This window comes from Pleurodeles waltl, chromosome 8, assembly GCF_031143425.1.
Source record: "Pleurodeles waltl isolate 20211129_DDA chromosome 8, aPleWal1.hap1.20221129, whole genome shotgun sequence".
NCBI lineage: Eukaryota > Metazoa > Chordata > Amphibia > Caudata > Salamandridae > Pleurodeles > Pleurodeles waltl.
In genome coordinates this window covers 102,555,369-102,578,037 of record NC_090447.1, presented here as the reverse complement: position 1 = coordinate 102,578,037, position 22,669 = coordinate 102,555,369, and the positions used below count along the sequence as shown (strand labels likewise).

The window sequence follows — 22,669 nt, the reverse complement described above, 5'->3', positions numbered from 1 at the left end:
GCACCACTCTCTTCACTATACACTTTTTCACCTGAAGCTGTTATTTGTGTAGGTGCAATGTTGGTACTGATTTGAGGGATATGTACATTTCAGAAAGGTATTTTTTTTAAATAATGATCCGTCATAGTTGATAGCTTATAAATAGTAAAACCAACAAGGGGGGGTGAGGAAGGGGTCCACTCCCTCCTTGTTTTGAAAGAACTCAAAGCGCTTATGAAATGTTTCCTTAGGAACCACGCCTGAGGTGGCACCACTGGTTACACTACTTCAGTGCTTAATTTGTAAATAGAAACGTGCCGGTGCCCAAAGCCCTCCTCTTAAACACGCAGCTGCTGCAATTAAATGTGCTAACATGGAATACTGAGGCAGCGTAATCCTGAAGCCAACTCAGGCCTCTTCAATCCATTTACAGCCACTCCCTGCCCCTTCAGCTCACTCTTGCAGCTTTCTGCTTTCTCCCTTTGTGACGCTTTTTCGTTTTTCCCTTCCTCCGTCTCTCCCATATGTGTCTTTTAATCGCAATAAATGCTTGAGGCAGAAAATTAAGTGCTGGCCCTCAAAAATAAGTGCTGGTGCCCCGCACCGGAAACACAAGCACAAATTAAGCACTGCACTGGTTACTTCTGGCTAAAGATCTGACGAATCCCAAGACCCTTCTCTCCCAGGACATTTTAAAGGACATTTCATTCGTAGCACCTCCCAGCGTTGAATGGTTGTGTTTTTTAAAGATTACAAGTTTTGTTTTGGAAGTATGGTGACACATCCCAAAAACTATTGTTACAGGGCATTACTATGTTGTAGTACTTGTTAAAAATGAAAGCTGCCGATCGGTGTAGTGTGTTGACCCCTGAGGAAGGAAAGTGTATTCAATGTTTATCTGCATTTTAAGACAATGGTCGTCAGTGTTTTAGGTTATCCCTCTTAAGGGATGCGAGTGGACCTTCAAGGGGTGTGCAATTGTAGCACGTAGGAGACATATTGACAAGGTATATATTCAGCTTTAAAAACACATTAGTAGTTCCATCATTTGTGGGGCACCATCAAACATTCATTTTTCAATGTCTCTGGAAGTTTAGCATAATTGTCTCGTGTTTAAATCCTTTTACGTGACAATGCCAACTGGCAACTACCCATGGGGCAAAGGCAAGGCCTGATCTCACCCGTTACCATTGGTGGAGAGGGATGGGGCCTGCAGAGGTGGACTGCAAGTGATGACTTTTGCATCTGTACAGTATCCAGGTAGAAATTAGAAAGTATAAAGTACTGACCCTTTTGTAATTAACTTTGCAAACTGTTAAATTATCAAAAAGAGTGATGAGTAAATATGTAAAAGTTCTGCCATTGTCAATCTTCATAAATGTATTTTCATAAAATACAGGACCCGAGAGTGTGGCGGCCTCAATGCCATCGCAAGGGCACTGAGGCTCGGACCAAAGCAATATGCAGGTCTGTAATGGGCGTATGTGTGTTAGTAGTTCTGTAATGCAGACCTGTTTGAAAAGCGGGAGAGCGCTGTATGTAGTGATCACTCAGCGCTGTGTTGGTTTTGGGAGCTGCGGAGTGTGATATGTCAGTGTGAATGGACTCTACAAAGTTCTAGGCGCTAACGGCATACTTTGAATTTTCGAAGGCTATCAGGGCAATTCAGGCCGTTCTTTCCTTGGTAATAAATCACATAAATTGCTTTCGATGGACTGTGTGGTTTTGTCTGGATTCGTGGTACTGTGCTACGAAAAACACTAGCTTCGATGTCACACAGCTCGACCCATGGACAACATGTCTGATCGGGGAAGGGGGACTTCTGTTGCCCAAGGGGGCTCCCAGTGCTTGGGGGCAAATTGTGAGCCCAGGGTCTTCAGACAGTGAAAGAAATGAAACCGAAGATGGAGCAATGCTTAGTGAGCGTGCCCTGGTCCACGCAGCCCTGTCACCAGCTGTTCTGACGAAGACATCTGTTTCAGGTTCATTTATGTTCCTACTTCTTTGAAGCATCTTTACATTAAAGGTCACAGCATTCTTTGTAAGGTCCCAATGATAACTTGTTCTTGTTACCTGCTACAGGGTAATTATTTTGCACAGTTGCACGTAAGGGGTACCACTTTAACTCGATTTAAAGATGCTCAGTGTCTCGACCTTCGATGGATAAAGGACTGAGTTGACCCTGCAAGCCCCCTACCGAATGAGTGTTTACCTCACTGAGCCATTTTGCAGGCCCTAGTGCTAAGAACCCAACTCGTTACTTGCACTTCTTAATAGAGCCTTGTGTTTCTGAATGTCCAGAAGTTACTTTCCATAAGTACTGAAACAGTATATGACAGCTCGGTGGCTTAGGGTGAGGAACGGAAGCTGTGCTACTGACCCCTACATCTCTAGAGAATGACGCCACTTACAGTTTCCCGAAAGTCCTATAATGTGTACTCGTAAGTTATGAAATTCCCAGTCTGTGAAGATATGAACGATTTCGGGAAACGTCCTGAACAAATTCTGTACTCCCACTTAAAACACTTCTGTCTACAATAACTTGTAAGGTTTGACCTGTGCGGTGGTTCTGCTGTGGCTGACTATAGTTCCTTCAAGGGGCCTTGGGTCAGCCTTCGTCAGCCATTGGCTACTTTTGCTCCAGACCCTTTAGCCATTGGTTAGAATCATTGCCTGTCAATCTTTTGTCAGGCGGTTTATATATTAACGGTTTGACGTCCCCTTTTGCCTCGACTAGAACGCACGAGGGACTATTTTAAAACTGAAATCAGTGGGCGAGCAGGCTGACAGAACTAGGGAATAAATGGTTGTTGTAGGAAAAAGGCTGCTTTATTTTCAGAAGAATCCACATTTCAGATGTTTCTGTTAGTGTTTGCACCTTTGCATTGCTGCACTGCTTACCAACTGATAATGAACCTAGCGGCCATATTTGAATGGTATTCCGCATAATCTGTTATTATTTTACCTTCCTTTCAGCTGTGAAACTAACATATTACTAATAATATGCAAAAATTAGATTTTGCGTCTGCATGTTTCAGCCACTGCTTTCTTCAAGCAGCCTTTTTCTGCCATTGTTTCAAGAATTTGTCAATCACGCTTTGGTTAGGCCCAGTGGAGGATTTATCTCTCACTTAGTACTATTGGCTGTTTGGGTGTATCCTCCCGGTACCATTCCAGTCATTGCACTGGTTGAAGAACTACTTTACAACTATAGTCCTCTCTGCCCACTCCTTGCAACTGTCCTGTGTTTCTTGCGCTAGTGTGCTAACACTGCACGTGTTAGCGCATTAAACTCAAACCTCTTGGATTTGCCAGTGCTTGTATTCTGCAGCTTCCTTTGTCAGATGCTTGAGTCTGCTTGTTGCCTAGTGCAGCTGGGCAAAAAAAGCTTTAGCAAAGACAGTGTGGTTGACCTTTGTACAGCGTTTACACACCTGAACCAGCCACCACACACTTCAAATCAGTTGTTTCTGCCAGTGTTTGTTTTAATATAGCATTTGCTGCATGGGTTTTTGCTGGTGTTTAGCTTTAAGAATAATGGATGTTATGTTAAAAAGACACATGCCTTTCTTTATTTTCATTTTGTAGAGTAGGGAACGTAGCTGTCATCAGTGCAGCAGACCTTGCGACCCTAGTGGGCTTAGGAGACCACTGTAACCCATTATGGTCTTTCATATAGAACACAACCAGTCGGCCGTTGGGTCACAGGGCAATCATGCTACGTCACTCCGCAGGACGGAGGCCTGGACTGTCCTTGCATTCCACCAGGCATTTCCCAGGCGGCCTGGACTCATTAGAGGCCGGTGTTTGAAGGCAGAGTGCTGCTGCTGTCGCCTACGTCACTTTCTCCATGTTTCCCAGTTAATTACAGCCGGTGCTTTATACGAGATAAAATTGAAAAAGAGGAGAGACAAAACTAAGAGAGCGAGCGAGGATGAGTGTGGCTGGTTTGAATACGTTTCCCAGGGTTGCTTTTGGTTCTCAGACCAGCACTGTCACAACAGTTATTCGCCTAGCTCTGCCCTCTGGGCTTGGGATTGGTTTGCCAGTGGTACCCATTTTTGGCACCGAGCCTAGGACTGCCTATGAATCCGAGGCTTACAACAGACTGTCAGCAACTCAGCGTTCAATGGTCACACGACACACTGACACCACAATCCACAGTCACACCTCACTGCATCACCAGACACTCCCTCAGGACACCCGACTCAGGAAAGGACGCCACATGTTTCTGCTATCCAGTCTAATGCGCCCCGTCTATAGGTGTGGGAAGGACTAGGAGGGAGGGGATCCTGCCAGAGATCAACTCTGTGACCAGGGTCAGGGAAAATAGTCCTGGACACCAAAATGATATTGGCCTCCACTGGTGAATCCTATAGCTAAAGAGTGACCCATATTTACAAATCAGGATGTTTTGAACCTGTAATGACAAACCGTATAGGTGTTTTGCTAAATAAGGGAGACTGCATGCATTTGTGCTTGCTGCAGGCAATGTTTGTGGCAATATCATGGAAATAAACAGTAAGAAGCATTGACAAAGCCAATAGGTCTCACCTGTGTGAGAGCGCAATTGGCATTGCCAATGTCCTTTAGCCATGTTGTACACCAGTGTGGCTGCTGTTCAGCATGGCAAAAAATGGTGTGGTGTAGATTAGAGTGGTATAGAGGAGAGTGGCATATAGCATAGTGGTGTGAAATGGCGTAGAGTAGCGTGGAGTTGGCATAGAGTAACATGGAGTAGAGTGGCGTGGAATGGAGTGGCATACAGGGAGTGGTCTAACGTAGAACGATCTAGAGTGGAGTGTCATACGGTGGAATAGAGTTGCATAAGCTGGAGTGGAGTAGCTTAGAATAGATTGGTGTGGAGTGGCTGTGAGTGGTGTAGAATACAGTGGCATAGAATAGTGTAGAGTGTGTAGAATGGAATGGAATGGCGTACGGTAGAGTGAGATGGAGTGGAGTGGCATTGAGTGGCATACAGTAGAGTGGCATATAGTGTGGTGGCAAAAAATGGGGTGGGGTGGTGTGGCATAGAGTGAAGTAGTGTAGAGTGACCGTGACGAAGAGTGGAGAGTCGCAGAGTATCATGGAGTGACATAGAGTAGAGTATGGTAGAATGGCATGGTGTAGAGTGGCATGGCGTAGTGTGGAGTGACATAGAATTTAGTGTGGAGTGCGGTAGGGTGGAGTAACGTAGAGTTGTGTAGAGTAGTGCTGTTGTGTGTGTAGAGTAGTGCTGTTGTGTGTGTAAGTGACAAGTGTCAAGGAAGAACAAAGACGAGCAAGTGCATATGTACCTGGTCCATGCTCCAGGGAGGAGCAAACACAAGAAAGAAAGGCTATTGCAGCTAAGCAATCGAAAGATTGCAGGTGAGTGACAATGAAAATAACTGGTGGTATGCTTTGGACATGTTGTAAGCCCACTGAATTGTAAACAATATGCTTGGCAGCGCATGCTCTGTGCCAGGGATACCTAAAAACCGACCTATCAGACCATAAAACAGGCCCAAAGCATCCAAAAAAGATGGCCCAAACATTGGCCTCGGAGGCCAGCCCATCAGGTCCTGTCTGATTGCATATAGGCCTGCCCCACAATTCCTGTCATCTAAAGGTACCTTAAGATTTCACAATGGTATGCGTAATTCACTGTACCCTCTAGTTACCTGTCTGTGAGGTTTCAGACGCGCGTTTGTAATTCTTCACTTTACTTGTGCAATTCACTTGTTTATACCTTGCACTCGTGAAGCAGAATTCAGCTCTCCCCAAAGCAGTGATGTAATGCAAAATGGTAAGGACACACTGCAGAATGTGGTGAGGGCAGTACAGTAGCAAGGATGCTATCAGCCCTGGTGCAAGCAAGGACATTGGCCCCTTTAACTGCTGTTGTGTTAGTAAAATACAGCAATTGTCAGGGTTTGATGGCCCCCTCAGTGCTCTGGGTCCCGGTGCACTGCACCTGCTGCACCAATAATAGATAAGCCCCTGACACTCCCGTTTCTTACACATATTCACAGATGTTGAACTGATGGGGGTTCCTTGAAGGATGGAGACCCCCTGCACCGCATTGGCTTCAGGGTGCACAAAAGTTGTGGAGTAGTTAAAGGGAGAGCTTGGTGTTTGCGGCACTGCCTCTAAGTGCTAGAGGCTACCTTGCAGGTGTGACCAGAGTATCAAAAGCAGCTCTGGACAAAACCTTCAGCCGAGCCGCACCGCTGGCCCAGGAGAGCACATGAAGCGACTGAGCCCGACTAGAGTTGCGCCCTCCCCAAGGTAGTTTGGAAAAACTAAGGCCAAATGATAGAGAATGTTGCCAGATCTCCTAACGCCACCAAGGACGTGGTGATACAGACCTAGAGTTTTGTGTAACAACCTAATGCCTTCTGGGAGTTGTAGTCCTGCTTCTCTTCATAGATCCAGTTGAACCAAGATACATGAAAGCAATTATCTGTAAAAGAAAATCCCACGGCTGAGTCATCTGGGAACCTTATTTTGACATCACAGTTTATGACAAATATATTGGCTATAAGTCACCTATTTGTGACTTGTGGGCACTGGGGGTTGAGTGACTTGGCCAGAATCACAGGATGTTGACCTACGCCGAGACTTGAACCTAGTTCCCGCAGCTCTGAAGTCTGCAGCTCAGGCTGTTACGCCTGTGATAGTCAGTCTTTTCGTCCAGGTCCAGCGCTGGGAGGCCCCTCTGGGTAGTTGTACGCTATATAAGAAACCTCGAATAGAATAGAAAAGGTGGCAACATCCTGGCTCCTGGACTATGGAAATGACCTACTTAGGTCTAGAGGAATATCTTATCAGTGGATGACACACATCTGGAACTTGATGACGTGGCTTTTTCATGTTTGCCAATATCTTCCTGCAGAACTGTCCTGGCTACTGGTGGCCAAGAGAACTGCTCTAGGATCTATGTATTGTTCATCGAGGGCCATACACGGTCAATGAATGAGTGTCTTAGAAGTTCTGCTGATGTAACCCTCCTCGGACACTTGGAACATTGCATCTGCTCTTTAGGGTGCTCGTTGTTTCAGATGCTGTCGCCACAAGGACATTCCTTGACCTACCTGGCACCTGTGCTCTGAAATGTACTTATGTGGAAGCCCGAAACTCCAACCATTCAGTATTCCGCAAACAGCTTAAAAACTCACAATATTTATTCATTTATTTGATACTGACCTGCGCCTAAATTCCAGTATTGACACATCTCCAGAGCTCTCACAAAGCACCTCTGTTCTGACTTGCACTGTGTGTGTTGGATTTCCACTCCTGGGGCACACAGAGGAGTCTAAAGAAAGTGATTGGTTCATTGTTTTCTTCCAGGGGCCAATGGTGGTCCACCCTTTACAAGTTCTAATCCCAGGAAGAGAGCTCGGGGAGGAAGGCTGTGTGTCTGTGTGTGTGTCTGACAGTGACCTACAAGTTAACGTGCCAGTAAGGCAGAAGATGCACTTGTGTAACATGACCCAAAAGCAGTTGAGTGAACGTAGGCATGAAGGCTGGCTTCTATGCGCATGGTCATCGCAGTAAAGGGTGTGATGCCTAGTATGAAAGACTGAGGTGAGCACAAACATGCCCAAAAGTTTAGGCATCCAAGTTTGCACTTATCTTTAGAGCCAAAATGCAAGGATTACATTTGTAAAGTGGATGTGAAAAACACCCAAGCACTCCTGCAAGAATGGAAGCCATTTTCCAACCAGGAAGAATGGTTTTCTGGTGGAGAAATAGCTATACTACTGGATATATCCTTCAGTAACGTGAGCAAATACATCTTTATGTCCTGCTGTCTCCATTTGTTATGCGTTGAGCCTCAGATACTTGGCTTCTGGCGTAGCAGAGGTCTGCTCATCAGGTCTCAGCTGCACTTACTCTGCGTGAAAAAAATGATTTCAGTGCCCAAAAGTTGTCATAAATAACTTTGGCAAGTCAACATGAATGGTGCAAAAAGCCTTTTGTGCCGCCCTTGTTTCAGTCACTAGCTTGCTGTAAAAGTATATTATGGAAATAATGCAAATTCTACGTTCTCTGTTTTTGAGTAATTCAGTATGAGATGTTCAGTGGAAACATTAGTTAAAGATCTCACAGAAGCAGGGGGCAGTTGGGGTGTCATGACACAACTTGTGTCCTGTGCATTCTTGTGAATCTCTATAGTCACAACCCTGCACACAATGTAGGAGGAAGCCTATCATGAGAAGGTATCTGACCTTTAAAACTACTTTAAAAAAAGAAAAATGAACCTATTAGTGGTGGCTTTTATTTTGCATGGGCAGACTCCCAGGCCCTCTTTGTAAAAGATTTACCTCTATCCTTTACATTGCTGTATCCCATCAGCTGCATTTTTTTAGAATGTCAATAATGCCTGTTTCCGTTGTAGAATTCTCCACTCCTAAAGACATTATCTAAGGAAAAGTTTTCTAGTGTAGCAGTGTCTAACTCTGGAATTCACTAATTTTCTGGGGGATTATTTTCCAGAGTTTCCGTTATTGGAAGCTATATGTAGTTGGTCAATTTTAAATAAATGTATGTTTAAAACCTCCTAAAAAGTACGTTTTTAGGAAGAAATACTTTACGTTTGTTAGCTTTATTCAATCTTATTTTCATCAGGTTGAGTTTCTTCGTGGGGGATGGGAGGGGTGAAAATTGGGAAACCTACATAGTGAACGTCGCAGCCAAAAAATGACACCCGCCCTGAGAGGGATGCCACACAGGCTTAGATAGACCGGACACACAAGGCCTGCTTATTGGACCCCTGCTCAATTATCCTGAGGAGCCTTACGCAAACCGTGACCATGGGATGTTCCTCCAGGGTCCTAAAAACCCTGTCTATAATTCAATGAGCCTATAGATACCTTTATAATGCTTTGTGCCCCCTGACCCCACCACCACACCAATTGATGGGCAACTCTCTCCCCACCCCCTCCGCCACACACACTGTCTCACAAATACGTGCTACTATAAAGGTTTGAATGTTGTTTCTTCTGTACCGAGACTGTGCCCGGAATGTCTCTACTTATTGTGCACACAACTATGTATTCCATATACTCTTTGATGGCTTCACTGTTACTGTTACGAAATAATAACAAGCATTTGTAATGCAATGGGTCTCGCGTTTGCTCGAGTTAGAGCTATTAGCATTGTGAATTCCTAACTGGACTTTTTCTGCCACATAAATTGAAAATGAAAAGTAAAACAGTTGACATAAGTGAGCCGATTGAAAGCGCCACGGCCGCCATGAGCAAGAGCGCAAAAGAGAGACACAACAAAAAAAAATACGTTTGCCCGCAGTCATATGCATCGGCAAACGTGCAATTATCCAGGTAACAGGGGCGATAGCCAAGGTGGTGGTAAAACTGCCCCAAAGAGGGACAAACATAAAGCATTTACCAATGATAAAGACATTTTGAAAGGGAAGCCCATGAACAAGTCATGTTGATGGGCGTGCAGTGGGCGTGGTTAAAAGCCCACAAATAGATTTACAGCAGGTCAAAGCACTTGGGCGCTCGATCTAAAAAGATATGGACAAAAGGTTGAGTTTCTTAATGTGTTTCTTTAGAAATGACAAACACCCAGGTGTAACCCAATTCTGTTTAAATTGAGTTTTAGCATCTGAAGGCTTTTAGTCACAGTTGTGACCAAAGTTGTAGAAAGATTCAACTAACCAACAACCCGCCAATACAGCACACCTGAGAAAGTTTTAACGTGGAACTTTACCCTCTGAATTTCCCTTTCTGGTTTTTGAAACTTTCTCAATCAGCAGTAATCGCTCCTCTCTTAGTGTTTGGTATTAAACAGATGTTCACTTAGGTTTACAGAAACTGCTGAAATAAACTTTGATTTTACAAGACTTTTTATTTTATCATCGGAAAGTTTTATAAAATGCTACATGTCGATTTTAGTTTACTTCAGGGCGATAAACAACAATCAAGACACACAGGAGGTATGAAGGGGGGCTGGTAGGGTGCAGCTGCACAGGTTAAAAACCCTCTCACATACTGAGATTGTGGCTCTTATTCCATGTTGAGTTAAGTTAGAATACAATTTTAATAGGTAAGTCTAGGAAGTTGGCTCTGGATAATACCGGCTTAAAGTGAGAGATAGTGTGCACAGAGTCCAGGGGTTCCCCTTAGAGGTTGATAGTGGCAAAATTAGATAATACTAATGCTCTATTTTGTGGTAGTGTGGTCGAGCAGTAGGCTTATCAGGGGGTAGTGTTAAGCATTTGTTGTACACACACAGGCAATAAATGAGAACACACACTCAAAGATTTAACTTCAGGCCAATAGGTTTTTATTTAGAAAAATAGTATTTCCTTTATTTTGGAACCACAAGATTCAGAATTCAAGTAAATACATAAAATGTAAGGTACTTGGCATAGGTAAATATGGAACTTTGAGTTAAAAAAAGTAATGTACACAGTTTTGGTTAAATGGCAATAAGCTATTTTAAAAAGTGGACACTGTGCAAAAATCAACAGTTCCCTGGGGAGGTAAGTACAAGTTAGTTTAGCAGGTAAGTAAAGCACTTACAAGTTCACTCTCCAGGGCATAGGCAGCCCACCGTTGGGAGTTCAAGTCAACCCCAAACACCCAGCATCAGCAACACAGGGCCGGTCAGGTGTAGAGGTCAAAGTAGCCCGGGCCCAAATAACATAGGCGCCTATGGAGAACAGGGGTGCTCTGGTTCCCGTCTGCTAGCAGGTAAGTACCTGCGTCCTCGGTGAGCAGACCGGGGGTTTTGTACAGCACTGGGGGGGGGGGGGGTCAAAAACAGGCACTCAAAATCCACCCTCAAGGGCACAGGGGCGGCAGTGTGCAAAGTAGGTGTCGGGTTCTAAATAGAAATCAATGGAGAGACCTGGGGGTCACTCTGGTGATGCAAGCTGGGCACAGGGGGCTTCTCTGGCCAGCCATCGACTGGGCAACAATGAGGGCCACCTGCTGGTCACTCCTGCACTGGTAGTTGGTTTCTCTCAGGCCTGGCAGCTGCGGGTGCAGTGCTTCTTCCAGGGGTCGGGTTCTTTGTTACTGGGCAGTCATGGTCAGGGGGAGCCTCTGGATTCTCTCTGCAGGTGTCGCTGTGGGGGTGCAGGGAGGTTGTCTCAGGGTGTCCACGTCGCTGGAGTCGCCTGGGGGTCCTCTCTGCAGTGTTGTTTTATCTGGACACGAGCCGGGGGCGTCGGGTGCAGAGTGGTGGGGACTCACGCTTCTGGAGTGAGGCTGGAGTCCCTTTAAAGATGGTTTCTTCTTTGTAGTTTAGACAGAGTCACTGTCCACTGGAGTTTCTTGGTCCTTTGGGTTGCAAAGCAGTCCTCTGAGTTGGCAGAGGCCGCTAGTCCTGCTGGATGCTTCACTGTTGCAGGTTCTTCGAGTCTGGAGACAGGCCTGTAGGGCTGGGGCCAAGTCAGGTGTTGTCTCCATCATCTCTGCAGGGCTTTCCGGTCAGCGGTCCTTCTTGTTTCAGGTCGTCAGGAATCTGTTTTCCTGGGTTCAGGGTTGCCCCTAAATAATCAATTTAGGGGTGTGTTTAGGTCTGGAGGGCAGTAGCCAATGGCTACTGTCCCTGAGGGTGGCTACACCCTCCTTGTGCCTCCTCCATGTGGGGAGGGGGGGCACATCTCTAATCCTATTGGTGGAAATCCTCCAAAGCAAGATGGAGGATTTTCTAAGGCAGGGGTCACCTCAGCTCAGGACACCTTAGGGGCTGTCCTGGCTACAGGGCTCCTCCTTATTTTTCTCATTATCTCCTCCGGACTTGCCGCCACAAGTGGGGGCTGTGTCCGGGGGCGGGCATCTCCACTAGCTGAAGTGCCTTGGGGCGCTATAACACTAGGCTTGAGCCTTTGAGGCTTACCGCCAGGTGTTACAGTTCCTGCAGGAGGAGGTGTGCAGCACCTCCACCCAGTACAGGCTTTGTTCCTGGTCACAGAGTGCATAAAGGCACTCACCCCATGTGGCCAGAAACCCATCTGGATGTGGCAGCCTGGCAGAAACTGGTCAGTGTAGCACTAGTAGTTAGGCTGGTATACAGGGGGCATCTCGAAGATGCCCTCTGTGTGCATTTCTCAATAAATCCCACACTGGCATCAATGTGGATTTATTGTGCTGAGAAGTTTGATACCAAACCTCACAGTATTCAGCGTAGCCATTATGGAACTCTGGAGTTCATGTTTGACAAACTCCCATACCATATACTCTTTATGGCTATCCTGCACTCACAATGTCTAAGAATTGGCTTAGACACTGTAGGGGCATAGTGCTCATGCAGGTATACCCTCACCAATGGTATAGTGCACCCTCCCTTAGGGCTATAAGGCCTGCTAGAGGGGTGACTTACCTATGCCACAGGCAGTGGGTTATAGGCATGGCACCCTTGGGGGAGTGCCATGTCGACTTAGTCTTTTTCTCCCCACCAGCACACACAAGCTGTGAGGCAGTGTGCATGTGCTGAATGAGGGGTCCCCAGGGTGGCATAATACATGCTGCAGCCCTTAGAGACCTTCCCTGGCCACAGGGCCCTTGGTACCAGGGGTACCGTTTACATGGGACTTGTCTGTGTGCCGCAGCTATGCCAATTGTGTTGACAAACATACAGTTTAGGGAAAGAACACTGGTGCTGGGGCCTGGTTAGCAGGGTCTCAGCACACTTTCAATCATAACTAGCATCAACAAAAGGCAAAATGTTAGGGGGTAACAATGCCAACAGTGGCATTTTCCTACAGTAAGTTTTCTAGAGTTTCCTGAACTGTCAGGAGTTGGCTTCAGATCTCGAGTTCAGGCGAAGGATGTTCCAGAGTGTGGGTCCCTGAACCTCCAGTGATCAGCCTCTCTGTTTCATGCTCTGACGTGCAGAAGCAATGAAGCAAATAGTTTTTTCTGTCTATTAATGAATAGGAATATTGTAATTATAAACTATAATTCTAGGGTTTCTGGCAGCGCACCTCCACCCCCTACACTCCAGACATGGTAAGATGATTTCCCCCCTTCTTCTGCTAGCAGCAAACAAGTCATCTCATCCCTCTGGGATAAGAATGTGATACTTACAATCAACGCCTGGCTGCGAGGCCTCTGGACAGTACTGGGGTGTGAAAATTGGCATACATCACTCTTAACCGCGACTGAATATCCCAGAGTTTTGTCCCCAGTGTCGTCTTATTTGAAAATGGACTTGGAGAATTGATGTGCCACAGAAGGCTTAGAATATTAGGCCTGCCTGTCCCCAGTTGACACCAAAAGGTATAGGTTTGTAGTCTTGAAAGTGTGCCACGAACATAGGCTGTATACCTTGTGTGTACCTTGTAGGAATGATCGATGCTGATATCCCGGGAACTCTCTCAAGGTGAGGGGTGGGCTGTGCGGAAGGCTAAAAAGAAGGAAGGAAGTGGTCATAGGGTGTTTGGTTTTTTGTGGCTATGTCCACTCACTGTTTGAATATGCCTAAACCTCAGTACAAACTATTGAAACGTAAAAGATGCCTGGCATGTGCATTTTGGTGGCGATCAGCACTTGTCTTAGTCCTGAGCAGCCCATGGTACGTCCTCTAGAACTGAGTATATCTTCATCCCCTGTGCTGACGCACTATGTATCGGGTATGGGGGATACTTGGCGAGGGGGATCTCGGACTCCTGTCTCTCAGTTTGACTCTTGGTGACAAGGTAGGGCGCACCGTGGGATGTGGGGACTCAGTGTATGAGAGTTGGAGACCATGAGATGGAAGATGGTTAAACCCTTGACGCAACTACAACCCCGCTCGTCAAGTAGATGAAGGCTGGGTGGACTCGTCAGTGATGCTGTGGGAGGTATTTAACAAGGTTCGAGCATCGGTCCAGGGGCACCCACAGAGGCCAGCAGTGGACCACGTAGGCTGAGATTCCTACCTGCGAGAGGGTGTGGATGAGTGCCCTGGATGACGTCAAAAAACGACCTAAGGTCTGAGTATAGTGGAGTTGGGTCGTCAGCCCTGGGCCCCACTACACTCGCATGCAAAGGAGACCCCATGAGTCTGGTCAGCAGGCAGGGAACCGTGCTGTACTGTTCCAGAAAGCTGGCATAGCAGGCAAAGTTGTTTCCTTTTCCGAGAATGTCCACGAAGATGGAGTGATTTCCTTCCCTGGTCATTGCCGTGCCAATTAAGAGGTTTATTCTCCACTCATCGTTCTAAGAAATGAAGTGATTTACTGTTCTGAACCCACAGCAGAATGTTGGCTTAGATTCTTAGTAGGGTTCTGGCAGAGGACGTTTTGTGGTTTCAGTGAGCGGTGCACATGATTAATTGGTTCAGTTGCCTGCGAGTGACTGAACGGAAAATGTATTTGTCTGACTGTACTCTTACAGAGCAAGTGGTTTGATGTAATGTACCTGCGTTGCTATACCGTTGGTGATAAAATTAATCTGAAAATGATAAAATGCAATGATTAGAAACTGCCATACTTTTCAGAATTAGGCGAGAATATTTTTACCGGCACGCCATGTTTAAAGCTGTGCGCATGCGCTTCTGGGCGTGACAGTTTACCACGTGCTCTTCTCTCCCCTACAGGACATGAGGAAGCATGTTATCATGACTCTCCTGGACACGGAACAGTCCTACGTGGAATCTCTTCGCACCTTGATGCAGGTAGGTGATGTCTTGTGTCTGGGACGGTGGCTCAGTGGTCTGAAGGTCTGTAGGCTTATATGGGGCCTTTGGTGTGTTCAAGTGTGCAACAGGGTGTCCAAAATTGGTCCACAAAGACCCGAAATTGTCCTAGATTTTCAGCATACTTACAGGCTAATGATTCCCATTAAGGATATATATATATATATAAGTCAAACCCAGTGAGAAAGAAATCACCGGACAGCTGCACAATGTCCCTGGGATCGTGTTCGGTTGGGAGAGAAAAAAAATCCAAAAAATTCTCAAATAAAAAACCACCATCAGCTATTTATTATGAAAAAATCTATAGTAGTAGATTCAAAACAAATTCACCATCACGCTGTCCTGGCCAAATGTCTACGCGTTTCGGCAAACGCCTTCAACTGGACATATATATATACATATATATATATATATATATATTTTTTTTTTTCTGTTCCATTTAGAGATGGTGAAAAGGTGGTGTGGATCCACGTTGGGCATCCCGGTCTGCAATCTACCAGCATGAGATACAGTTGCACTTCATAACCACTCTGGTACCAGGAGCAGTTTTATGGGATTGTAAAGGTTACGAGTCGACTCCATGTCACCTAGAACTTAATCCTCCAGTCCTGGGGTTTTCCTTTACCGATTGTGTTAGTTCAAATGAAGTGCGCTTCCAGAATTAATTAGGTTTTTACACTAAACCCCAGGAGAGAAGCTGTGAAGGACCTTGGTGACCGAGGCATGTGGTCACCTTACGATAGTTCATAGTTTGCATTTCTGAAGAGATCTTTCGAAGAATGTTTTTTGCTGGATGTTGTGACTTGGGGGGACTTTCATATGATTTTCCCAATATTGCCTCGCCCTATAAATGATCAGTGTTGTTCTGATGTCCATTATTCATTGAGAGCTAAACATTTGATCTCGCGCTCGTGTAGTTGGGTAGTAACTTGACTGTCCCTTTCCCAAGTGCAGTCACTGCATACCGCCCTCTTCCCTCCCCAAAAACGTGAGCCATTGTTGAAAAGTGGCCTCATCTTAGAAGGGTGACTGTCGACAAGTCCTGATTTTTATACCACCAGCAGCAAGCATCTTCGGACTGATGAGTATACCTATAATGAGAAAAACTAAACTACAACTCCCATCATGCTTAGCATTGGTGATTGAAAAACCATCACTGGCTGAAGGCTACACATGATGTGAGGCCACACGGCAGCCAACTCTTAATCAGCGGTAGGTTTCATCAGAGGGTGGGCGCCAAGATGACCCAGATCAATGAGGGAGGGGCCACTCTTCTGTGAGCCCTGATCGGGGATGTCTTAGACTTATTCTGTGAGGTTACGCAATTAGGAGGTGTTATTTGTATTTGAAAAGTTACTTAAAACACTCAAGCGGGGCTGGTTGTACAAGCGGCGTCATCACACATCTGTCTTAAGTGTCTGTAGCCTTTCAAGTGTGCACTTGAAACTGGACAACTTATTGTAAGGGGTGAACACATTATATAGTGGAATCTTTTAATTGGGCATTACCGCTGCCACTCAAGAGGTACTAGACAATGTTTCAGAACTTGCATTGTAAATACATTTTTACTCCAGAAAACTAAGGAAAGATCAGAGACGATTAGAGAAAAGTGTTTCTTCGAGGCATCAATCCAACTGACTGGTCCCCAACTCTACCAGCCCTTGAAAGGTACTGACTTGACATCTCATTGACTCTGTAGACACGTGGCGCAGCGCTGCATGCAAAGACCACGCACAGACCCTTTCGTGTTGCAGCCACACTCGGAACTGCGTCACCACAGTTCCGTCCTTTATTTGTACCTCGTGCTCCGTGCCCCTCCCGGACACGTTGAGCACGTTAACGTGATACAGAGAGCCCGTACGGCTCTCAGTTCCTCTTTACATCTCCCCCATGTTTTACTCCACATGGGGAGAGCTTAATCAACGGAATTTAAATAAACAATAAACGTAATAACACTACACACTTTTAAATGCCAATTTTCAAACTAACTCGTTCTCGCTACTAACACATTTTTTTTTTTTAAACCACCCCCATTCTGTTCATCATGCAGGGTATTTATGCGGTAGCAAACTGTTCACCAAACGAAATCTTTTAGATGACTACTCGGCGCCGGATTAGGGCGTAAGTTATATCTTCCCTTTCTGGTGTTACCACTTCCATGTTCCGGAACCGAACCAGGTCCCACCGGGTCAATCCCAGCAGGCTCCAGGCCATTTTTCCTCTCTTCACTCAGAGTAGGTGACTCCTCAAAGGTGTCCTCCATCTCTTCACTTTCGCTGGTGAACTCTCGTAGACCAGCCCTTTTAAAATGTGACACATTTCTCGTGACTCTTTGTCTCCCTCGCGCTGCTGTTATCATGGATCCTCTTATGCCGATCACCTCCCACACCTCAGGCTCAAAAGGCGTTCGGAACTTCCATCCTCCGCGGCGACATCGCACAACCACTCGATCTCCTTCTTGGAAACCCCTAAACTTTGATCGACGTTGGCTACTCGCCCTTAGGTTGGTGGCTTTTCGCTTGTTTTGAGTAGCTTTTATATCCAATGCTGGAGGTTTCCATTTAGGGTAGGCGGGAATGTAATCGCGCGGAGACACCTTGAACATCAACGATGAGGGAGCACAACCAGTCGTGCTATGAGGGGTTTGACGGTAAGCACTTAAAAATTGATAAAGACATTGTTCGCTGTTCTCATTTTTCTCCACTCCAATCCTAAGAGCCCTATTCAGAGTTTGCATGAACCTTTCTACGTCTCCATTGGCTTGAGGCCAATAAGGCATTATCTTACGATGACGAATCGCCAGTCCATCGAGATATGACTTAAACTCTTGTCCATGAAAAGGGGGACCATTATCCGTTCGGATTTCATCCGGCAGACCAAACAAAGCAAAAGTCTTTTGTAGAATGGGCCTTATATTTTCAAACGACGTCGACGCCACCACCTCCACCACTGGGAATTTGGTATAAGAGTCGATTAACACTACCGTCAGTCTTCCATCTGGGAAACTCCCAAAGTCCATGCTTACTTTAGCCCACGGTTTCAGAGTGGCCGGTTCAGTTATTACTGGGCAAGTCGGAGGTTCTATAGACGTGATGACACACGAATGGCATTTCCCTACCATCTCATCCACCTGCGTATCCATTCCTGGAAACCAGACCTTAGCTCGTAACCTCGCTTTTGTTTTGGCAGCCCCTTGATGTCCTTGATGAGCCAAATCGATGACCCTTGACCAGAGACACTGTGGAAGCACAATTCGCTGTCCTCTTAGAACTAACCCATCACCATCCGTAGACAGCTCATCTCGCACCCTCCAGAGGCTCTGCATGGCCACCTTTTGCACAGGGCATGACACCTGGGTCTTCTCTAGAAAATACTTCCATTGTTTGCGACCTAAGGCCTCTTTGACGCTACTCAACAGCATATCATCCCGTGTGGCACTCACAATGTCAGTCACGAGGAGCGCATTTGGACATGCCGACTGTACCACCATGCTCACAAAAACTTCCGTATTCTCTTCTTCTTGTTTCTGGTGACCATCAACAATATCAGGATACGGATGTCGAGACAGATAATCCGCCGGATTATTAGCCCCAGGCCGATACACCACTGTGAATCTATACGGCTGAAGCAAAATAGTCCACCGCTCTATTCTCGGAGGTGCAAGACGCGGACTTCCCATAAACAACGGGACCAGAGGCTTGTGATCGGTTACTACTGTAAACTCGTGTCCATACAAATACAGATGAAAGTGGCGGCATGCCCATCGAATTGCTAGCGCCTCCCTCTCGATCTGAGCATATCGGGTTTCCACCGCCGACAATGCCCGGCTGGCGTATGCAACAGGGATCCACTCCTGATGTCGCTGTTCCTGTAAGAGCACGGCTCCAAGCCCAACGGGGCTCGCATCAACTACCACTTCCGTTTTCCTACTTGGGTCAAAATATGCCATCGTTGCTTTATCCAGTAAGGCATTTTTAATCTCTATAAAGGCCTGCTGAGCACTGGAAGTCCATTCCCACCGGTGCTGCCCTTTCGTGAGCTGTCTAAGCGGTTCAGACATGGTGGCAAGGTGGGGTATGAATCTTCCACAATAAGTAGCCATTCCCAGAAAGCTACGAACTTCTGTTGGGTTCAGCGGAACAGGGGCTTGACGGATAGCTTCAGCCTTCCTGGGATCCACTTGCAAACCTTCTTTAGAAAACACGTACCCAAAAAACTCTACCGAGTTTTGAAAGAAAGCACATTTCTTCTTATGAAGTGTTAGCCCTGCTCCAGCCAATCTTTTCAAGGTCGCCCTCAGATGACGATGGTGTTCTTCTCTCGTTTTAGAGTATATCAGAATGTCATCACTCAAGTTAATTACTCCTGATAATCCGGACAGCGTTTCTCGAATTGCATTCTGAAACACTTCGGCAGCTGACGACACCCCAAAACTTAATCGTTTGTACCGTCGCAGCCCTACATGCGTCGAGAAAGTAGTAATGTTCCGACTTTCCGGCTCTAGCTCTAGCTGATGGTAACCGGCATTAAGATCTAATTTGGAAAACCATTGGGCTCCGTTCAAATCGGCAATAATATCGTCCATAGTAGGGGTTATATGTCTCTCTCTCTTGATAGCCTTATTAGGCAAGCGCATGTCTACACACAGACGGATCGCCCCCGGCTGTTTGGGTTTCGGCGCTATCACTAACGGTGACACCCATGGTGTCGGCCCATCCACTTTTTTAATGACTCCTTGTTCCTCCAAAGACAGCAGCTCTTTCTCAACAATCGGGCGAAGATGAAACGGCACTCGACGATGTCGCAAAGCCACAGGGACTACATTGGGGTCTATGTGCAATTTGATGCACCTTCCTTTCAAACGACCCAGTCTTTCGAACAGCTGCGGAAACTCCTGGAGAAGGCGTTCCACTTGATTATCATATATTTGACGCGCAAAGAACACCAACTCCAAATCTTCGGCCGTGTGACATCCTAGCAACGTGCCACGATCTCCAGCTACCACATAAAACTTCGCCTCTGTCGATCTGTTTCCACTACTCACAGCCACTTCTACCGTTCCTTTAAGGGGGAGTGGATCTTTACCCCCATAATTGTATATTTTAGTTGCTGTCATGGTAAGTGGCGGGGTAGGTACCAGCTTTTTGAAGAGGGTTTCATCCATGACATTGACAGACGCTCCCGTATCAATGAGTACAGACACCAGCGTGCCATTGACGTGCACCTCACTCATGGGTGGGGGTCTCTTTTTCCCCGACTTTCCTCCCGTAAAGGATATTACAAAAATGTCTTCTTCGTCGTCCTCTTCACAAACTGGACCACTCGCCATCGCTTGATCCCTTGCATCCTCCACACTTTTCGATACAGCCCGGACATTCGTGTCCCTTCCTTTCGGCTCTCCTGGCTTGTTCCTCCTGGATCTGCACACCTTCGCAAAATGATTAGCTTTCCCACAGCGATTGCACGACTGACCTTTGGCCGGACACCCCGCATTCTGTCGATGTTCATAACCACAACTCCCGCAGACTCTCTCACCGGGTTTGCTGGGGTTCATCTTGCGAGGTGTGGCCGGACGTGTCTGGATGGCCTCTACTTGTTCCTCTTTGACTTGAACTGCACGAGTCGAAGAAGCAGCGGCCAACGACTGTCCTCTCACCGCCGCCATCGCATCAGCTCGCACTGCCGATAACTCATGTGACCTCGCTAAAATCAGAATATCGTCAAGGGACATGCCCTGTTGCCGAAGGATAAGCTTTCTTAAGGCATTGGACCGACATCCTTGAATAATCTGCGCTCGGATTTCTTCTTGCTGGTTCAGTCCCGTGCACGAACTCGCTAGTTTCCTCAATCGGGCGTAAAACATATCCATAGACTCTACTTCAGTCTGTTGCGCCTGTCTCAGTTTGAACCTTTCGTAATCCGAGTTAAGCTGAGGATCAAAATATCTATTCAACGCAGTCACTGCTGCATTAAAGTCCGACCTTTCACCTGTATCCGGCAAAGAATCAAACAACTCTTGTAGCTCGTCTCCCCCCATCAGCAGCATCACCGACCTGCGCACTTCACCATCCGTTTCTCGGGTTGCACAAAAATAGTTTTCTAGGCGATTAATCCATAGACGCCACCTTGGCGCAGCAGTGGCCGGGTCAATCAGTTGGCTAAACGGTGGCAAAGAGGTAATCGAGGAGTGAACGCTATTGTTTAGTGGAGCTGGCAGATGGGGATTCCCTGGTGGTTGAGGGGGATTGGCATTGTTTGCATTGTCTGGCGGTGGTGCACTCATTTTTACACCCCTTCAATATAGTGTCTTTCCCGAGTCAATAATGTTCTTTTCTTTACTTTTCTTAACTATGTTTGAATTTGTTGTTTTGTTTGTTTGTTTTTTTTATTTTAAAAAGCTTACACGTCTTCACTTCAGCACCTCCCCTGCCTCCTCCAGCAAGCGGAGTGCTTTTTACGGCCTTCCAGCCCCACGTGGCAGACGCGCTGCCTCGCTCCAGCGAGCTGAGCGCTCTTCAAGGCCTTACAGCCCCACGTGGCAGACGCGCTGCCTCGCTCCAGCGAGCAGAGCGTTCTTCAGGGCCTCACGACCCCACGTGTCAGACGCGCTGCTTCGCTCCCGCGAGCAGAGCGTTTTTCCTTTTTGAAGCGATCACTGCCCCACGTGGCAGTCGACACGAAGGTGGGGCCGGGGCCAGGCTTCAATTTCAGCTGCTCCGATAGCAGCGAGGACACGCCCGGCGGGGCAGGGCTCACCGTCTTGGGCTTCCCCGATCGGGAAGCCAAACCGCACCACCTTCGCCGACGTAGGACTCCACACAAGGCGCCCGGGCACCACCAGCGGCCTTCGCCTCTTCCCAGCGGCCGACACCGCACCACGTGGTCTTCTTTGTTCGCACCACGTGGTCTTCTTTGTTTTTCCGGGGCCGACACCACACCACATTTCAGGTATGTCGTTACACCTCAACCACCTTACGATATTCACTTAAATGTAACGCAATGTCTCCGATCCCACTCGTCGCCATTGTAGACACGTGGCGCAGCGCTGCATGCAAAGACCACGCACAGACCCTTTCGTGTTGCAGCCACACTCGGAACTGCGTCACCACAGTTCCGTCCTTTATTTGTACCCTCGTGCTCCGTGCCCCTCCCGGACACGTTGAGCACGTTAACGTGATACAGAGAGCCCGTACGGCTCTCAGTTCCTCTTTACAGACTCCATCCAGCACCCGCGGCACCTAGCTATCACAAATTGATATTTCACTACTAATGCCTGGCAGCTGACGCTCTGATGGAAAGACGCCTCCTAGTGGAGGAGATGTGTCCTAGCGGCTGGACTGCCTACTCTGCAACTGGGAAAACTGGTTCGAATCCGGGCCTCTGCCCAACATCCTGTGATTCTGGGCAGACCATTTAATGTCCCTGGGACTTAATCAAAAGGTTGCATAACTAGTCTGGTTGTGTCATAAAGCTTTCCAATGCCCTCGGGCAAAGTTCGCTCTATAAAAAAACTTGCAAAATAAAAGCTACTGTGTATGTTACAATATTTTCCTTGAAAGCTTGAATAACCGGTCTGTTTAGCCACTGGAAATTTTGATTTAGTTATCGAGATTGAGGTATTACGTTTTTTTTTGTTTTTTTTTAATCAATGAATCATTTCAGCTGAAATGGGGAGATGTTTGTTGGAAACGTGCATGTGACTTCTGCTTGTGCCAGGATTCTGGGTTTAAGTCGTAAGCAAATTTGCATCAGAGATGTGTGATGCCCCCTGATGGCTGCTGGGACACATTTTTCCATGTGCTCGCCTTAACGGTGAGGTACATGTCCCACAGAATTGCGTGGGACCAAAAATGTTATGTTCTGGGCAGTGCCACTTTCTGTGGTCAACGAAATATTCTCAGCAGGTCCAGTGTTCGTCTTTTCCGAAGTATTATGCGTGCCAGGCCCAGAGGGACCGGACTCTGCCGCTGTGCAGGTATCATGCGGGGGTTTCAATGCATCATGGGTCATCTGACATGCCTTGGCTGGGCTCTGCACCCCACAGGAAGCG

At 46.9% G+C, this 22,669-nt stretch overlaps 1 protein-coding gene across 1 annotated transcript in view; it reads left to right on the top strand.

Moving 5' to 3' along the window:
• Positions 1-22,669, top strand: part of ARHGEF17 (Rho guanine nucleotide exchange factor 17) — a 491,524-nt gene that overhangs the window by 265,992 nt on the left and 202,863 nt on the right. Inside the window, exon 2 of the mRNA XM_069203843.1 lies at positions 14,521-14,598. Within this exon, the coding sequence (XP_069059944.1) occupies positions 14,521-14,598 (78 nt within the window). The remainder of the gene's footprint in view (positions 1-14,520; positions 14,599-22,669) is intronic.